This window comes from Polyergus mexicanus, unplaced genomic scaffold, assembly GCF_030449975.1.
Source record: "Polyergus mexicanus isolate NDT 795.1 unplaced genomic scaffold, iyPolMexi1.0 SCAF_18, whole genome shotgun sequence".
Classification (NCBI taxonomy): domain Eukaryota; kingdom Metazoa; phylum Arthropoda; class Insecta; order Hymenoptera; family Formicidae; genus Polyergus; species Polyergus mexicanus.
This window is the reverse complement of record NW_027223338.1, coordinates 6636012-6653679: the sequence shown is the minus strand read 5'-3', so window position 1 is coordinate 6653679 and position 17668 is coordinate 6636012. Positions and strand designations below refer to the sequence as shown.

General features: G+C 40.7%; 1 protein-coding gene across 1 annotated transcript; it reads left to right on the top strand.

Annotated features, from left to right (window-relative positions):
- Window positions 1-7104: 7104 nt before the first annotated feature.
- Dab (DAB adaptor protein) lies at window positions 7105-17429 on the top strand. The gene is made up of 6 exons (XM_070310508.1): window positions 7105-7261; window positions 7352-7495; window positions 9551-9703; window positions 9961-10209; window positions 10425-10673; window positions 10764-17429. Exons 1-6 carry the CDS (start codon window positions 7142-7144, stop codon window positions 15102-15104), a joined length of 5256 nt encoding a protein of 1751 aa, XP_070166609.1. The 5' UTR covers window positions 7105-7141; the 3' UTR covers window positions 15105-17429.
- The last annotated feature ends 239 nt before the right edge of the window (window positions 17430-17668 follow it).

The following is a 17668-nucleotide window of genomic DNA, read 5'->3' as shown; positions in this document are numbered from 1 at the left end:
CCGCTGCGGCCGTACGCGAACTGAAGTTTCGCGAATGAGATCTCAGACGTCTCGCGTCTCGCGTCTCGCGCGCCGCGCGCCGCGCACCGCTCCGAGGCGCCCACGGCGCTTAGTCGGCAGTATTTAATTTCGAAGAGCAGAGTGTCATTTCGGATTAATCTTTACTTTCATTATCTCGTGTGTGCCGGTCTTTTACTTATTTATAAATATAACAACCCGATTCCATTATATATATATATATATATATATTTTTTTTTTTTTTTTAAACGAATCGATTGACTCGATTGAACTTACACTGTCACATAAGATAAGTATGGATTTACTTAAGACTTTCATTGTGTTCGCGACGAAATTTGTTTCAATAAATTGTAATGAAATTTTTCAGAAAGTTTACTCTAAGACATGTTAATTCTTTTCTCTTTGCTCTCTTTGCACAATTAATTGTTTTTTCTTCAATTAATATAAATTGTCGATATATAATCAGTCGTGGATTGTAATAACGTATTCTTTATTCTACATTACGTTCTGAATTGAATGAACTACACGCGACAGAATATTCTGTAAATTTCCGTAAGGTCATTATGAATTTCCCCAGGTCACGCGCTTTAATCGCTAATTGTCGTGTGATTTATTAAACTTGATTAATGCATCGCGTATAATATGTGTATAATAGAGTTATATTTTATCGCGTTTAACAAAGTAATTTTGATAAACGAAAATTTTTGTAGACATAAGGAAAACATTTTACATATTTCAATGTAAATTTTTTTTAACAAATTTATAATTTATCTCTCATTAATTTATATTTACTTTTTCGTCTCAGTGTTTTCCTTCTTCAATAAGTCACAATGATTTGATTCCTACGCGTGTTTAGAGAGTAAAAATCTTAAATAAACTAAAATAGCACAAATCAGATTACATAACTATATAATATCATAAAAGATATTTGCAGAGATGCGATCCTCTCTGAAAATTTTGCAGAATATTGCATTATCTGCAAGTTCGTTGCTTTAAGTTTTCTGTCAACGAACCGTTTTATATTTTCAATTTTATGAGTTTTAATGAAATCAAAAATATATTCAATCGCTACGCCATTGTGCAATCGCGTGCCTCAGACTTGTGGCTCGTGGCTCGCACGTGCCAATTTTTCTCGCTCCTGTATTTGAGTCGAGTCCTTACCGCAGTTCTTCCTATTCGGAAACCTTAATGTGCGAGAGTTTCATTACGGACTTTGTGCAATTTATCCGCGACACGATCAAAGATTGCTCCATTGTTCATCTCTTTTCAAGGCGTGCTAATTGAAGTGAGTTTCCGCAAAAACTCTTTCAAATAAGGATTTCGAAGAAAGGACACTCGACTCGTAATAGTTTTTCAAACTCTAAAGAAGAAATGTTTTTTTTTATTATTTTTATCGAATGACGCGAAATGATCTTGTTTGCACTTTCCAATGAATCCATACAAAATATATGTAAAAGAATGAACTTTGCAAAATTAAGTTAGCTTTAGAATTTAATGCTGATAGAAAATATTATGCTATATAGTAAAACAGTTTCTTTAAATTATTTGAAAATATACAATTAAATATATATAAAATATCTAATAATAAATTTTCAAGCTTTTTCTCTTAAATTTTTAATCTTTATATTATAATATCAAAAGTTGAATTAATTTAATGACTTTTTATAACAACCTTGTAACTTTTATAATACAAAGTTTGAAATTACTACGAGCTTTTACAGAGTACGTTGCTATCCGCTGCTGGATATCTTTCGTAACTTATCAAGGTATGCTGTATTATTGGCGCATGGTTAGATGACATGATAACATTTTATGTTTTGAAGAAATCTAGAATAATATTAAATATATATAATAAAAATGTTTTAAACAGGTTCTTTTTTTTAATATCATATTGAAAAAAAAATTTATTATTTCACCATTAAAATATTTATAAAATTAGAGTAATACAAAAATTCTTTTAAGAACAAATATTGCAACTAAAATATTTAGAAAATATTTAGTTTACATATTTAAAATTTAGCCGTCAAAAAGAACTTTATCGATCTTTCAATTTTTTTTTATAACTCTCTAGAATATATACGTAATAATATTGCATTAAATTGCAAATCTTTCGGGCTTATCTATTTAAGAGCATTTTGTAGAAAACGTGTTATATGCTCTGTTGAAAAAGTTTTAGAAGAATCTTAAGTTCAAAAGTAATCTTAAGAGAGAGAAAGAAAGAAAGCAAAGCAAAGCAAATAAATGAGTTGAATTACAATTTTAAATGTCATGCGCATTCAAAGTATAAATAGTGTGTTTAATAGAGAGAAAGTTGAGAAAGCGAAAAAATTGTTCGATTTAAAAGATTTCTCTGAAATATAACGCGCATGCTTACACCGATAAATATATCCCGGAAATAAAACTAACGCACCGAATAATCTCGCAACAAGCTACAAAGATATTTGAGCAAGATAATAAAAAAAGACTAACAGAGATTAGAATAGGCTGTCTTAAAATATTTAGCTTCATTGGACGAATAAAATTTTGCATCACGATTGCAAAAAAAATTGATCTTTGGTATTCGGAGATCAATACTTTTAATTTTCACCCACACTTTCATTTTTTACAAATTTAGCTAACAATATGTAATAAATAATAATATTTCCATAAAGAAAGAACATTACAGAGTTTTCAAATCTATAAGACGTTAATTTGCGGAACTTTCAAAACACTTTTCTCGCTTCGAATGTACTCAAAATTATCTAGAAATCGTGGCTATGATCTCTTCTTCTTCGTAGCCATATTATTGAGCGTTAATAGAGAGGGTACAAGTGACTTCAGACTTCAATTAAGAAAATCTGAGTCAACCAAGAAATAAGAATTATTCAAGGAATAATCGAAGTCTCGCTTATCCGTCTGCGCAAACGAGATGTCAGGACATTTCCACTCGGAAAATACGAGCGACGTCGCTCGCGGCTCGGAAAAACGGGCGACCCGAAGCGGCCCGGAGCGACGATGTCGAGTACTAGGCAGGCAGGCAGGCAGACAGGCAGGCAGACAGGCAGGCAGGCAGGCAGGCAGGCAGACAGGCAAGCAGACAGGCAAGCAGGCAGGCAGGCAGGCAAGCAGGCAGGCAGGCAGGCAGGCAGGCAGGCAGGCAGGCAAGCAAGCAAGCAAGCGGCGGCGGTGTGGCGGCGTATATTATTGATCAATAAGAGCATGGGCAACCCGTACCGGCGGTGGCGGCGGAGGCAGCTGTCACTTCCTCCGCGTTTTTACGTCCGCGCGCGGATACACGCGCTCACCGCCGCGCGCGCGAAACCGTGTCCCCGGTGCCAGGCAGCGGTGCGCAGAGCGTCCTCGCGATCCGAGCTGCCGCTTGTCCCATCCTGGTGCTGATCGCTAGATGCATCGGGTTGGACGCGTGGATAGGCGGTGCGCGTGTTCCGAGTATACCGAGTACGACAACGCACCGCATACGCGTGATATACGCGCCGCCGCCAGTCTCGAGCGCTTACGCGTTCTCGGTTCACGGGAAATATATACGGCGCGGAGGGGTGCGACACCGGTTGGGGGTAACAGTGCGAGAGGAGGACGGAGAATGAGAGTGCGTGCGTGAGAGAAAGAGAGAGGGAGAGAGAGACAGAGTGAGACCGATGTGCTATGACATGTGTCCGTGCTGAGGATATCGTGTCCCCGACTGTGCCGACCTACGAGGGTACATCTCGAGGCAGGGAGACCGGCTCTACGAGAGAGGGGAAGGGCGAAAGACACACGGACGAGGAGAAAGATAGGGAAAAATTCTCGTTGTCCTCTGTGTCCGTTCTTCGGGATTCTCTCGTCGTCGTCTACGCGGGACCATCGATGCAGACCTTACGAAAAAAAAACAGTCCGTGCAAGTGTGAGTAGAGCGATTCGCTCCGACTCGCGTCCGTCGCGATCGGAATCTCCGCGATTACGTCCTACGTCGAGTTTTCGGCAATTTCCCTGAGAGCGCTCGCGATCCAAACTTTACAAGATTTCCCATCCCTCTCGACGACGAGTCGGGATTGACGGCGCCTCTGGTACCACCCTGTAGATACATACATTAGGGGTGGTTAGGGGTGCGTAATATGGCTTCCACATATTGGCGGCTAGAGGGATAGCCGCGCGTCGCGTCGCGTCGCATCGCATCGCATCGCCTCTCGCACGGGAGATTCTCGCTACGCAATTCGACGCATTGACTGACGCATCTCGTGTGTGACGTATGTGACACGAAGGTCGCGAAAAATGAGCCTCTCGTTAGCCGTAGGCTGGCGAATTCGCTCGCGCGAAAAGCGAAAGTTCTCTCCCTCGTGAGAACGTTACCGTTCGAGCGAGGCTGCCGGCCGTATGCGTCTCCGTAAGATGTCGACAGCTGCTGTGTCGTGCGCGTGTTCGAGATTACTACTGATTTTTTACAGGACAGCGCGAAAACGCTTTTATCTCCTTATTCGATTAAATGTTAATTAGATTAATGAAGCTTAAAGAAACGCGGTTCACAGCAAGAGCATACTGTTAATTATTTAGAGGGAAATGTCAATTTTGCACTCTCATTAATATATTTAATGATATCGACGGTTTTATTAATTTTTAATCGTGCGATATGAAAATATTAAATATGAGATATTGATTGTATTTCCAATAGGAAATGAGAATAGAGAATAGAGAAGCGGCACTAAATAAATTGTGAGAAAATGCAAGTCATAGCCAATACATAGATTTTTATAAACCAGCTTCCCCCGATGAGTCACGTTAGTGACAGCGATATATCATTCTGTTATTTTTCTCTGATCGCGCAAACTGCTATTTTTGCAACAATCACGCTCTTCGTCTTGTACAATAATGGAATAAAAAAATTAAATAACCGGACTTCTTCGATCCAATTTTTTTTAACGAAAATATATCAAAGGTATTTATATTTTGTCGCGATAAAATTTTTTTCACACGATGATATAAAGTTCCCCGATACGTTCGAGTGCTCCATTATTGTATCTCATTGTACAATATCTTGTATATATACCATAACGAATGTGCAAATTGCAGGTATATAGACTTTAGAAATTGTGACAGAATTTATTGATTAAAAAAAATAATGGATTCCAGAAATATTAATTTTTTTAAAATTTGAAGTTAGAATTTGTTTAAAATCAATTTCTTTTTAGCAACAACTCAGACAGCGCAAGAAGGCCAGAAGACATCTTAAAAATTTCTAAGATAAGCATAAGACGTCTTTAAGTCGTCTTTAAGGAACATGTGTTGTCTGAGAATGTGTGCGAGGAAAATTTCTTGTTTTTTGTAAAAATTCTTTCGCGACGATACAAAACGGTTCGGTTCGATTGCTTTACTATTGCGTGTCTCATCTCGCGGGCCACAATAATAATTGTTGCGAAATAGAGGTGCGGCATATACGGGGCCAAGTGCAATGCCAGGGCGCATCTGGCGTAGAAAGCAAGTAGAGAAGGAAGGAATCCGGAGCGCGTGAAGGAGTCTCGATGGATCGGTACCGAACGTATATATTATCGAGTACCGACAGTTGGCGTTTTCCACTCAAAACCGACGAGTACCTTCCGAACAAACGCGACGGCAGCCTTCGATCATTAAAATCGTAGGGGTAGCCAGAAGCCCGCTGAGAAAGAGAAAGAGAGAAAGTCATGGTAGATTGGCGCCTCTCCCCGTATTATTTAAATTTTCGATAGATTTATCGTACTCTTATATATACGTCGAATATATTTTTGTCATTATCAAAATCGACCATCTCTAGCGATATCATTGATACAATTATTCTCGTGAATAGTGATAAACAGAATATTCCCAATAATATATTTATATATTGAAGCTATACGAATTAATTATATCCATTACACACACATACACAACTCTTTTTTATACTATATATTACTTAGATATTTTATAAGCTATATTAATCAGTTTTGCTTAAAAAAGAAATTATTGTGAGACCGCAAAATTATATAATGCATGTAACTCAGGTTTGCCAGATATCAAATACCTACAACAATATTACTTCCGTTTCTAAAACGCAATTACAAATGACATGCATTATTATGGTGGTGGCTAAGCTGTAAATAGATATCGACCTAATTATCGGCTTCCGAGCTATTAATTTTAACGCCCTTCTTCGTTAACGGGACGTCATTCTCGTCGGGCACTCGAGCAAAGTTCTCTCATTTTATAGTCCCGGCCGATCAAATTGGTTGTATGACCGATCGATATCGGTTTAATACATTCGGACCTATCGCTTCTCGGACCCCCGCGGCTCCAAATACGATAATTCGATCGGAGTCTCTTTCACGCGAGGCTGAGCGGGGCCTACACGTCGCGATATTACAATACAATGAGAGCTCCTCCTGTTTGGTGGGCTTTCGCGTTACTTTGACGACTCTAGTCGTCGTGTGGAACGAAAACGGATTTGCGGAAAACGACTTTAAACTTGTTGATACCATTGAAAAAAGCTATAGAACGCTTTTTCCCGATCAGATCGTGGATCTTTTAAATATTTAAATCGTCTAACTTAAAGTAGCTTTATATTCCGAATTTTTTGTCTCGATGTGACACGTAAGTTATTTTCTGAAAAATGGAAATATCTCAGAAGAATATATTTATGTATATGAGAAATACATATATATATATATATATATATATATATATATATATATATATATATATATATATATATATATACTTGAGATTTATATCATTATACTAAAAATATTAAATTGATATAAAATATAAATAGATTCGTTTGAAATTTTTATGATCATAATATTTTATCTAGAACGTAGATATTATGGTATTTATCTTTATCTTTTTTTTTTTTTTTTTTCATAAAAATAGAAAAAATTTAAACGAAAAATTCAAACGACGTCATTTTTCGATTATCGTACAGTTAGAATTGTTCGATATAATTTTTAATTCATATCTCTTTAATTAATTGTCAATTAATTTGATCAATTTCTTCAATCATAGAGAATTTGATTCATGGGATGATAATAAAATAAGCAGTGGTATCAACGCAGAGTACTCAACCCGCTTTCTTGGGAAGCAGTGGTATCAACGCAGAGTACTGATCGGTATTTTGGAGGTATCGGAAGCACGCGGTGACCGGATGTGCCAGGCGGCCTTGGCTGACCTGAAGATGGCGATTCGCGCCGCCGGTGAACACAAGCAACGAATCGCCGTTCAGGTCAGCATAGACGGGCTTCGTTTGAGGGACGAAAAGACGGGGGTGAGTTTATTCACAAAATTATTCATACTGTATATAGTTGATATACTGGATATCGGATATAATTTATCATTATATTTTTATCTTTCACAGGACTGTTTGTATCATCATCCGGTGCATAAAATATCGTTTATTGCTCAAGACATGAGTGACTCGAGAGCCTTCGGTTATATTTTCGGCTCACCGGATACCGGACATCGATTCTTCGGCATTAAGACTGATAAAGCGGCGAGTCAGGTAAGCCCTATCTTTGCATCGTTCCAAGTAATTGTTTCTTTTTTTATATTATATGCAATCCAAAAAAAAAAATGTGCTTCAATCTCCAATATATTGCAAAGATACATAAAATATAGAATGGACGGGACGTAATCTTGGATTAAATCTTATCTATCTCTATGTATACACATACTCGTGGTACGTCAGTTTTATTTTAAGGACTGCATCGCACGCACCGATAAATATACGAAAATCTAATCCTGCAAGACACAAGAGACGAAGGGGGAAGGGGGGAGGGGCGGGGACGAATCGATCGATTTCGCAGCTCGAGAGTTATCGAATACACGCGCGAGCGATTAGAATCTCGCGGCCGTGCGTTCCTATATCGCCGAACGCGGTTAAAGCGTATCAATTATCGGGAACGAGTCGTCGCGGCGAGATAGCCCATCCCCGGCGGGTGAAGTCTAGAATGATATTTGCCCAATACGGGAAGCAACCCCCGGGCGACCCAGGGCGCGCGACCGTAATCCCGGACGCGTATGTAAATAATTGCATTACTACGTTCGATTCGACGAAGCCGAACCCCGTATCTCCGGCGCGTCCTCGTCGTGGGAGATTGTGTCGCCGGATTATCCACGGCTCACTTCGTACGCCGTTCAAAGGAATCGACGAGCAACTTCTTGATATTCAAATTCACCAGCATTCCCACTTTTGTGCTCAAGTATCGCGCGATCTGAGAGGCGCGGTCCTTCGCGAACGTCTCCTTTTTCTGTATCAAAGAAGGGCGAGGATTGCGCGCAATTAATACGCATACCTAACACATTTAAATGTAATCGATTGGCAGAATATCGCGTAAGAATATCATATTGTCTCTCATATTGGAAATATATTGAATAATGGAATTTAATTCTAATGATATATTAGTGTGAATATTTTAATAAATAAACGTATACGTCTCACGCATATAAACGAGAATGAATATGCATATAATATTTTTGCACTATTTAATCGCGTTGTACTGTTAATATTTTTCTAATCTAAATAATCGCAGAAATACTTTTCCAACATATAGTGTTATATATCGTGCAATACTTGAGCACGTTCGCAACTTTTAGCAAGACGCAAATATTAAACGCAATGCGGCAAATAGAAGTTTACGACGGGTAATTGATCGCGTTAAATCGGCGAATATGTGTAACTCTGTTACGCGCAGACTTTCGCTCTCGATCGTTGAGAGAGCACAGTTGTTGGGTCCTCAACTCGCGTTCAACTCAATAGCGACGATCATCGCGAAAATGAAATCAGTCTCGCGTGACAGGTGGCAAATTAATTCAACAATCTTACGGCTTTTATTCAATTTCCAAGTTTAATTTCTGTGCTCGCTTCCTGTAAACGATTCCGGTAATCCTCGCCCGTACGGGGGTGGTCGCGTTTGACACGCTGCTGGAGCTTTTAACCGACGTACAGAGAATCGCGGCAAACAGAGGGGTATTGCGTTGATGGTACGGGCGAGGGTGAAATAAACGATCGGAGTAGGTTTAATGGAATTATACGCAGGGCCGGATAATATTCTTACTTCTTTGATATTTTTCATGTCCGAGAAAAAAAAAATCATTCAAAATTAATTCTCTTTCTTTCTCTATCGAGAATTTTCAAAAATATCATCTTACGAATCGATCTTCAACTAATTGTAAAATATATAGTATAATATATAATGTATCTCTTTGTACTCTTTTTTTTTTTTTTTTTTTTTTATAACATTAAATTATCGTAAAAATACATATTTGAAAATATCCCAATTTTGAAAAAATAAAATATTGAGATTTAAAAAGTTCAAACAAGTTTAAAAGTTCTGACAAGAAGTAAATTTCGTTATCACTATTAAGCAATTATATCTTCTTCGAGAAGAATATTCCTAAATTCCAAAAAGGAATTATCTGGAAAATTTGATAATTTAAATCATTGAGATTCTTTCTCAGTGCTTTCGAGACAAAAATATCTTAAATTTACTTTCGAATAGTTCGCGTTTATTTTTATGTATCGCGCAAGTGGCAAAAAGGAAAATTTGTTTAACAGGTGGTGATAGCGATGCGAGACTTGTTCCAAGTAGTGTTTGAGCTGAAGAAGAAAGAGATCGAGTTGGCGAAACAGCATATAGAGCAAAATGCCATTAACGCGATTAAATTCCACACCGGCGGTATTTTCGTTGAGCCAGCGCCCGATACAAAGGTAAATTGAGTGCCTTGAAATAATTGCTATCGTTGAGATATTTAAAATTGTTCTCTCAGACGAGTTTTCTTATTTTTCATTTTTAATTCTTTCTCCGCTTTCCATGAAATAGCGTTTTTCATGGAAATGGAGATCCGTATTCTTGAAAATATCAATTATAGAGCCAACATGAATGAAATCGTTACTAGGAAGAAAATAATCGTAATAACGCGGATGTAATTAATAGAAACCAGATAAGTTGTAACAATTTGTTGCAGGGTGCAGCAAGCACTGAATCCTCATTTCATCGAATTCGTACGACTAATTCCGAGGTCGACAAACCCGCCGATCGCAAGAACGAATCGCAGAGTGGGGTGATCGCGGATTTGCTGGATCTGCAATTTGAATTAAACTCGCTGCAGCAGGGTATCCATCAGATGGACAAAATCACGCCGGAAAATCCTGTGCCGTCTACCGACGATCTATTCGAGAGCGATCCTTTCGGTGATTCTTTCGCAAACATGAAGGTACGCGACTGGTATTGCGTTATACAAATGTTTCTCTCATTTAATAAGATAAAACCGCAGTTTTTGATGATCATTGCATCGAAAAGATACCTTGTAGCATATTCTAATATTGCAAAAATGAATCACTAATCGTTATTACAGTTGTAATATTTACAGCGAAGAAAATTTTTGATATTGTTCGACATTCTAATTATATCTCTTCGTATTTAATGCAGGTTCAAGACACAGTTCGTCCGATTTTACCACCGCCACCCTCGTCGACGAAAAGGGGACATTTGGAGCGACAACATACTGTGCCGGTGCCGCCTGTATCGACTACCTCCAGTCCGGCAACAACATCCGTCAGTAAAACGCCGCCTCCGCAAAGTACAATTCACTGGTTCGACAAGGAGACCGAAAATCTCTTCAACGATAGCGAACTGACAAACTTGAATAAGAACTCGACGACGAAAAAAGAGGAGGATGTAAGTATCAACTTATGCGTGTCTTTTGTTCTACTTTCAAGAAGTACATTCTCTCGAAAGTGCACACGATGCATATCTTTCGTATTATAGAGCTCGGCGGAGACTACACCTCGCAATACTCAAACAAAGAGCCCGCAGATCGACGTGTTCACGGAGCTGGATCCTCTCGGGACAGGTCTGATCAAGCCTTATGTGGATAAGAAGGACTTTTTTCAACACCTAAAGAACCCGCCGAAGAAGGTTCTCAAGGATTTAGTGTCCACAAATTCGAGCGACAGCTTCCCGACAAACTTCAACGTCGCAACTGCCACGGATTCTTTGGAATCGACGAACGCGCAGAACGAGCTATCGTCGAGAGATAACGAAAATAGCAATTTCGCCAACTTCGATCAATTCGACAAGAATGAGGCGAATCAGTCCTCCCAGCAAAGAATCGATTCGCCGCCGAAGAAAGAGACAGTTGCAAGAGCGATCCATCATCAGCCTCTGTCGGTATCTCTGCCACCAGAGGAGACGACGTCGTCTAAAGGAACAAGCATGTCTACAACCACCTCGGGAGGAAGCTTGATTCTCCGCACCATGGACAGAGACTCCACGGAATCCACGCAGGCACTGGTAAAGTTGCCGAGTCCAAAAAAGTATCTACAGTCTGTGCGAAAGAGAGATTTCGATATCGACCTGCCAGCCGGCAAGACTCAATCCGCGGAATCTAGCAAGCCGTTTCCGGTGGACTTTTCGGTGACAAATGAGTCGCCGGCGTCGCCGCATCGGTCCTGTTCGTCGGACGCGAACTCGCGTCTGTCTAGCTCGAGCGCCGAGCTGGATTTAGTGCCAGAACCGCCGCCCAGAGGTGTGGGTAGCATCATTATCAATCCGCCGCCGTTGCCGCCAAAAAAACAGAGCATTCGTGGGGGGACGAGACCGCCGCCTAGACCGCCCCACACGGACGGACATTTTCAGTACGATTTTCCGCCGCGCGAGGCTTCCTCACCGTCACCTACCAGAATTATTAGAGACAAGAACAAGAGTCCGCCGAGAGACGCGAAAGGTCATCAGTTTGACGATAACTTCAGTCCGCCTCCGCAGATGCCCGCTAGATCTAATTTTATGGCTACAACGACCACCACTTCCGCTTTCGAAGACTCTTTCAGCACAATGATACCATCTACAACGCCGCTGTCATCTGCACCATTTACTGACAACACCACTGTTTCGGTTATGGATTCTAAGAAACCGAAACCATCGCTCGATATCACGCTCAGTCAGTTGACATCGTCCTGGACGAATTTGGACGAGCTGGCCTCCAGTCTCGACATGACAGTCCAGCAACTAACAAGTTTGACCTTGACGCAACTCACGCAATGCCTGGCGAGTCTATCGACGAAGGAAACTGTTGATGACGATACGGAGGAAACTGTGGAAACCGACTCATCCACGTCAATGACGACGATGAAGGAGCAACCAGTGGTTTCGTCTAAGCCTGCAATTTCGTCCTTGTCATCGCTGACGTCGAAATCGATCGAAACAACAGGTCCTAGTTCGACTTCTTTCACATGTTCGGAGCTCTTCAAATCTAATTATGAATCGGAATCGAAGCAAGATTCTAAGTACGATAAGTATGCAGTTTTCAGAGAGCTGCTGGAGATGGAGCAAATAGAACGGAAGGAGGAAACAAATGTGGAAGAAAACACAGAGACGGAAGAGGCATCCAACGAAAGCGGACAAATTGATGGAGAAAAGATCCAATCGGAAATGCGAACTAGTGAGAGCACTTCGAATTCAATAACTTCATTGACAAACTTAACTACCCAGTTATCGTCGAAAAGCGAGAATTTGTTAAAAGAAGAGCTCACGGCGAAGCCGGACGAGACGATAATTAACTTCATTGCGAATCTAACGGAGCAAAAAGAAAAGCTAGGTGAAACCGAAGATATCGAAAAGAGAGATATCGAGAAAGAAAACGAGATAATGACGGATGCAGATATCACATCCGACTCATCCACGGTTCAGCAGACGGAAATAGATGTCGAGGACGATACGGAGAAGACGCAAACCATCATGGACGTGGAGGAGAAAGTGGATAATTCCGAAAAAGGAAGCGATGCCAATGGAACGTCGTCTGATAAAGTCGGCTCGGACATCCTCAACGATGAGACGAACGGTTCGTCCGTTGCTGAAAGATCCTCGACGGAAGTAAAGTCCTCGACATCGACGTCGAGCGACAGGTACGCCGCATTGCGCGAGATTATCGGCGAGCCGGAACCGTCGCCGATTAGAAAGGACGATGAGGAAATGATAAGTTCTGCCAGGACGTCACCGATGATACAATCTCAGCAGCCGAAGAGTTTAGCCGAGATAGAGCTGCTGAATCTGTTCTCCGATAATCTCCCGCCACCGTCGAGTCCGAATATCTCGGCCAAGAAGGATTCGATTGATCTGAAGACCGCGGCAATGGATATTTTCGAGGAAATAAAGATGCTGAACACCGATATGCATCGCGCCAAGGATATCAAGCCGGCACCGTCTTCGTCTTCAGGTTTCGAGGACATGTTCTGCCCGTTCTCGGAGACGACGCGATCGGACAAGGACGACGGTAAAGAGGACGGCAATTGGGCAAAGTTTGACACGGGTATTTTCGGTTCGTCTGACAGATCGTCTTGTGAGGGGCAACGATCGATAGGCGGCACTTCACCGTGGTCTCCAGACGGCAAGGACTTCCACAGGGAGGTACCGTTCAAAGGTAGCGGCGGATATCGGCATTCGGGAGACAGTGATAACGAATGGAAAGACGAGGAAGAGAGCGAGGAAAGCAACGGCAGAGGGCGAGGAGACGGCAGATTCTGGTCTGGCTCACGACATCCGAGGTTTGACGCACCAGGATTTGAAGATAGATCGTTTTACGAAGACGGGGAAAAGCGGGACCGCAACTTTCGCGAGAGGATGGGCAGAAAATCGCGCGGTGCACCGTGGACCAAAAATAGCAGCAGTCACCGACCGCGCGATCCGTCGCCTTGGCACGAGGAGGGTCAATGGGAGGACGAAGGCCCGAGAAGATATCCGCATCGGAAGGTGCAACCGTATAAGGAGGACGAGGATCAGTACGAGGTACACTGGAAATGTCGACCGAAGCCGCCGCCTCAACGGTGCAACTGGAGTCACGACGTTCACGGCACGTATTACGATGACGAGCGCAAGCGGAAACTGATGCTGTGGAACGAGGAGGATCGATTCGGTAGTGAAGAGAGCATGGGCTACGACGAGGAGGATCGATGGAGCAGGAGAAGATACGAGAGAAGACGATGGGAGGAGGACAGTAGATTCTGGAGCAGAAGAGGGCCTCCCGACGCCGATTATCCTATGAGAGAGGCGTATTATTACTATCGCGAAAGCAGAGAAAGACCTCACGATTACCCGTCCTGGGATGAAGAATACGGTTCCGAACGTCCAGGTGACGACTCGCCCAGGTATAATCCAGCTGGCAGGAAGAGACACTGGCCAAAGAGGCCCAACAGCGCAAATGAGGGCCGCAACAACGACATGTTATATCCGGATTCGCGTAAATTCGGCGGCACTTCCAGATCTGAGTGTAGTGACAACGATTCCGATCCGTATCTACGGCCATCGCAGCGATCCAGGAGTCGCGAGAGCTATTGGGGTAGCGATCAGGAATATGATAGCTGGGTGGACCGACCATACTGGTCCGAGGGTCCCGACACGAAGAGTGAAACGATGCATCGCAAACGGATAGCCAGGCATAAGACGCGACAGACTCAGAAGACGCAGAGCCCGTTCGAGGACGATTTCGCGCAGAGCGTCGAACGCGCGGACCCGTCCGGCACCGGTCCGGGCATGGCAGAATCGTTGGCACCGATGGACGCGCGCGTACGATTGGAGATGACCGAACAAAAGCGAGAACCGCCGCCACCCGTGAGTCCGTCGTCCGGCGTCAGAGGCTCCAAGGATCACTTGAGACGGGATATGAGTGTCCGGGAATACGGCAAACGGTCGAGCTATTTCGAAGACGACCTCACGCCCACGGCCAGCGCGTCCAGTGACGCGTCCGACCGACCGAGATTGTCGTCCGATTTCAAGGCCACGCCGGAGGAGTTGCCATGCGATGCCAGCAAGGATCCACAGCAGCCAGTCGACGGCTTCGTCTCAGAGGAAAGCGCTCGCGATTCATTCTTCAACGGCGACTTGAGATTCGACGACGATGCCTTCGTCTTCAAGTCCGAACTGGATGACAACGTGCCGGATCATCGCGCCACTACATTGCCGTTGAAGAATTCCAGGCAGGGAAAATACGGACCGGGGAATAACAATAATAATAATAAGGGTGCTAGGGGTGATCAATACATACGGAAATCGGAGTCGGTGAATATCTTTGCGAGGGAGAGCGATCCGTTCGATGGCGATGATTTCTTCAACTGATCTGTCGAAACGTGACGAACGACAAGAAAGATGGCTAAAATCCCGCACTGAATTCAGTGACATTGGTGTGGTCTAGATAATTGAAACTTGAATCTGTGTATGTGTGTATATGTGTATGTGTTGATGAGAGAGAAAGAGAGAAAAAAGAGATTATGGAATGGTGCTCGTCGCGTACTAGGTGAAACGTCGACGTGAAAAATGATTGATTTATCGCTATAGCAATACTTGGTTCTTGTCAGAACCCAGCTGTAGCAATTTTAACGTAGCGGAAAGGAGAAAGCTTCGAACGCGACTTGAACGGATATGCGAAAGTATGTTGTCTATTACGTATCTGTTTTTCCTTACGCTTTTGTGTCCGTGAGATTTCCAAAATTTCCAAAATTTATTTTCTCTTCCACTGATTGTGAGATTGAGAAATCAGAATTAATTTAGAACATTTATGCTCGCATTTTTTAGCAGAAGTCGATTTATTTGGTCAAGAAAAAACGCTCGAAAATTGGCGATGATTAATCTTATGTTGAAAAGTTCTAATAATGGAATCACGAAATATACAACTATTTCACAAAGAAACTAGTCACTATTTTAACGAATCTGTATATAATGCTATTGATGTGTTTAGGATCGATTTGTTGGAAAAATGTGAGAAAGAAAGATATCAGTACATGATTTAATACAATTGTGTATTGCGTAATCGCATAAATCAATAATTGTTAATATCGCGTGCGTTATGTATTTATTTATATATTTAGTTTATGTTATTTATATTGCGAAATGACGCGGTGATTTTTGTCGTTTCGGATTTGCAAATGAGCGATTTAATTTCAATTGTCTTCTCCTTACGAACGATTCTCCAGTCACGTGTGCGTAACCGTTGCGTTGGGAGCTTCACGAAAGAAAAAATAATCGATAGCACGCGTTTTTTGGGAGAAATCAAAAAATGATTTTTATACATTTTTAACTAGCACGGATCGATTACGTTGCATTAGGTATTTATACATCGTCGACGACGATACATACGTATCCTTCTGTGCATGCTCCCACCGATTCACTTTTCGGTTACGCTATTGATAAAAATTGTTCTCGCTCATGAGAGACGTAAAGAGAAAAAGAGAATGGTAGTATTATGTTTCCAAAGACAATTATATAATATATGTATATATTATCTTATGTTCATCATACTTTTAGCGTCTGATATGTATGAACAATTTTATATATTGTATTATTTTATGTACATGTAAGATCAGATTGATAAACAAAAATTTGTTTTGTGATCAAAATATCAAATAAGTCATTTCATTTTTTAACATTATTTTATTATAAATATAAGTATAACGCGATGAAAGAATAATGTTATTTCGACCCGATCTTTTATAATATAATAAAATTGAGTTTTAATATAATATTTCTACAAAGAGATACAACTTTTAAATTTGAGTGATAGTTATTCGACACACATGTGCTATTTTATAATATTCTTTCCCACATATATCGAAAGATTATTTCTTTTTGTGATTTAATTATACTATCTGCCATATTTCTAATATGTATGTAAAAAATTCTTTTTAATAGATATTAAACGGATTAAAGCAGTTTTTTATCACAAGCTATTATTGAAATGTAAATCTATATCTTTGTCTGATCAATCTGATCTTATATGCAAGACGCGCAATTTGTCAAGTTTTACCGCTAATAATTCTCCGCTAATCTTTGCTTGGATGATTTATGTTGATGAATATTTTGCGCTAATCACCGAATTATGCAGCGATCACGCCAACATTTTACACTGTATGTATTTATGTAATAATAGTAGTAAATTATTTATCATCGTTTAATGATTACTCAGATACTGTGTATTGCGGGTATTCATCAGAATGACAACGACAATACCGCTTTAATGGCAATTCAATTCCTTATCCCTCCTTCAAAGAAACTTATTAATATATCTAATGATCAATTGTATGGTGCAAATCTATCTCGCTGTTTTTAAATACGACTTCTTACAAGATCTATACAGATACTTCTACGTAAAATTGCGCAAGTCGGATGTTGGCGAAAAAAATTGGCGAATGTATTATAAAGTGAAGCGAATACGTATCTTTTTTAGCATAGCAATTAATAATTCTGATGACAACAATAATGTAAACATTTTAAAACTTTTTAAAGTTCAGTATATATTTGACAGCTTCCCTGTCGAGAATCTATCTCCGAAGATGATGCTTCCAAATGCACACACATATAATATTTCGAGCCTAAAAGTGTATTAGTCTTGTTAAGTTATGGTACAAGAGAAAGATTTGCTTTTCAAAAACTAAATCTCTTCCGACAATAAAGGGATATAAGATCTATATATATAATTTTCGTAATGAAAAAGAGAAAAATAGGATCGAGTATATTGTTTTCCTTCGATTGATTCAAGTACACAACAATATATAATAAACTTACGATATGTGAAATTAGTTTCTTGTAGAAATTCTCGCTTGATTAGCGATGGATTTCGATTAATTATTAGCAAGAACATATGATAAACAGGATAAAATGCTGGAAGTATATACAATTGCGATTTT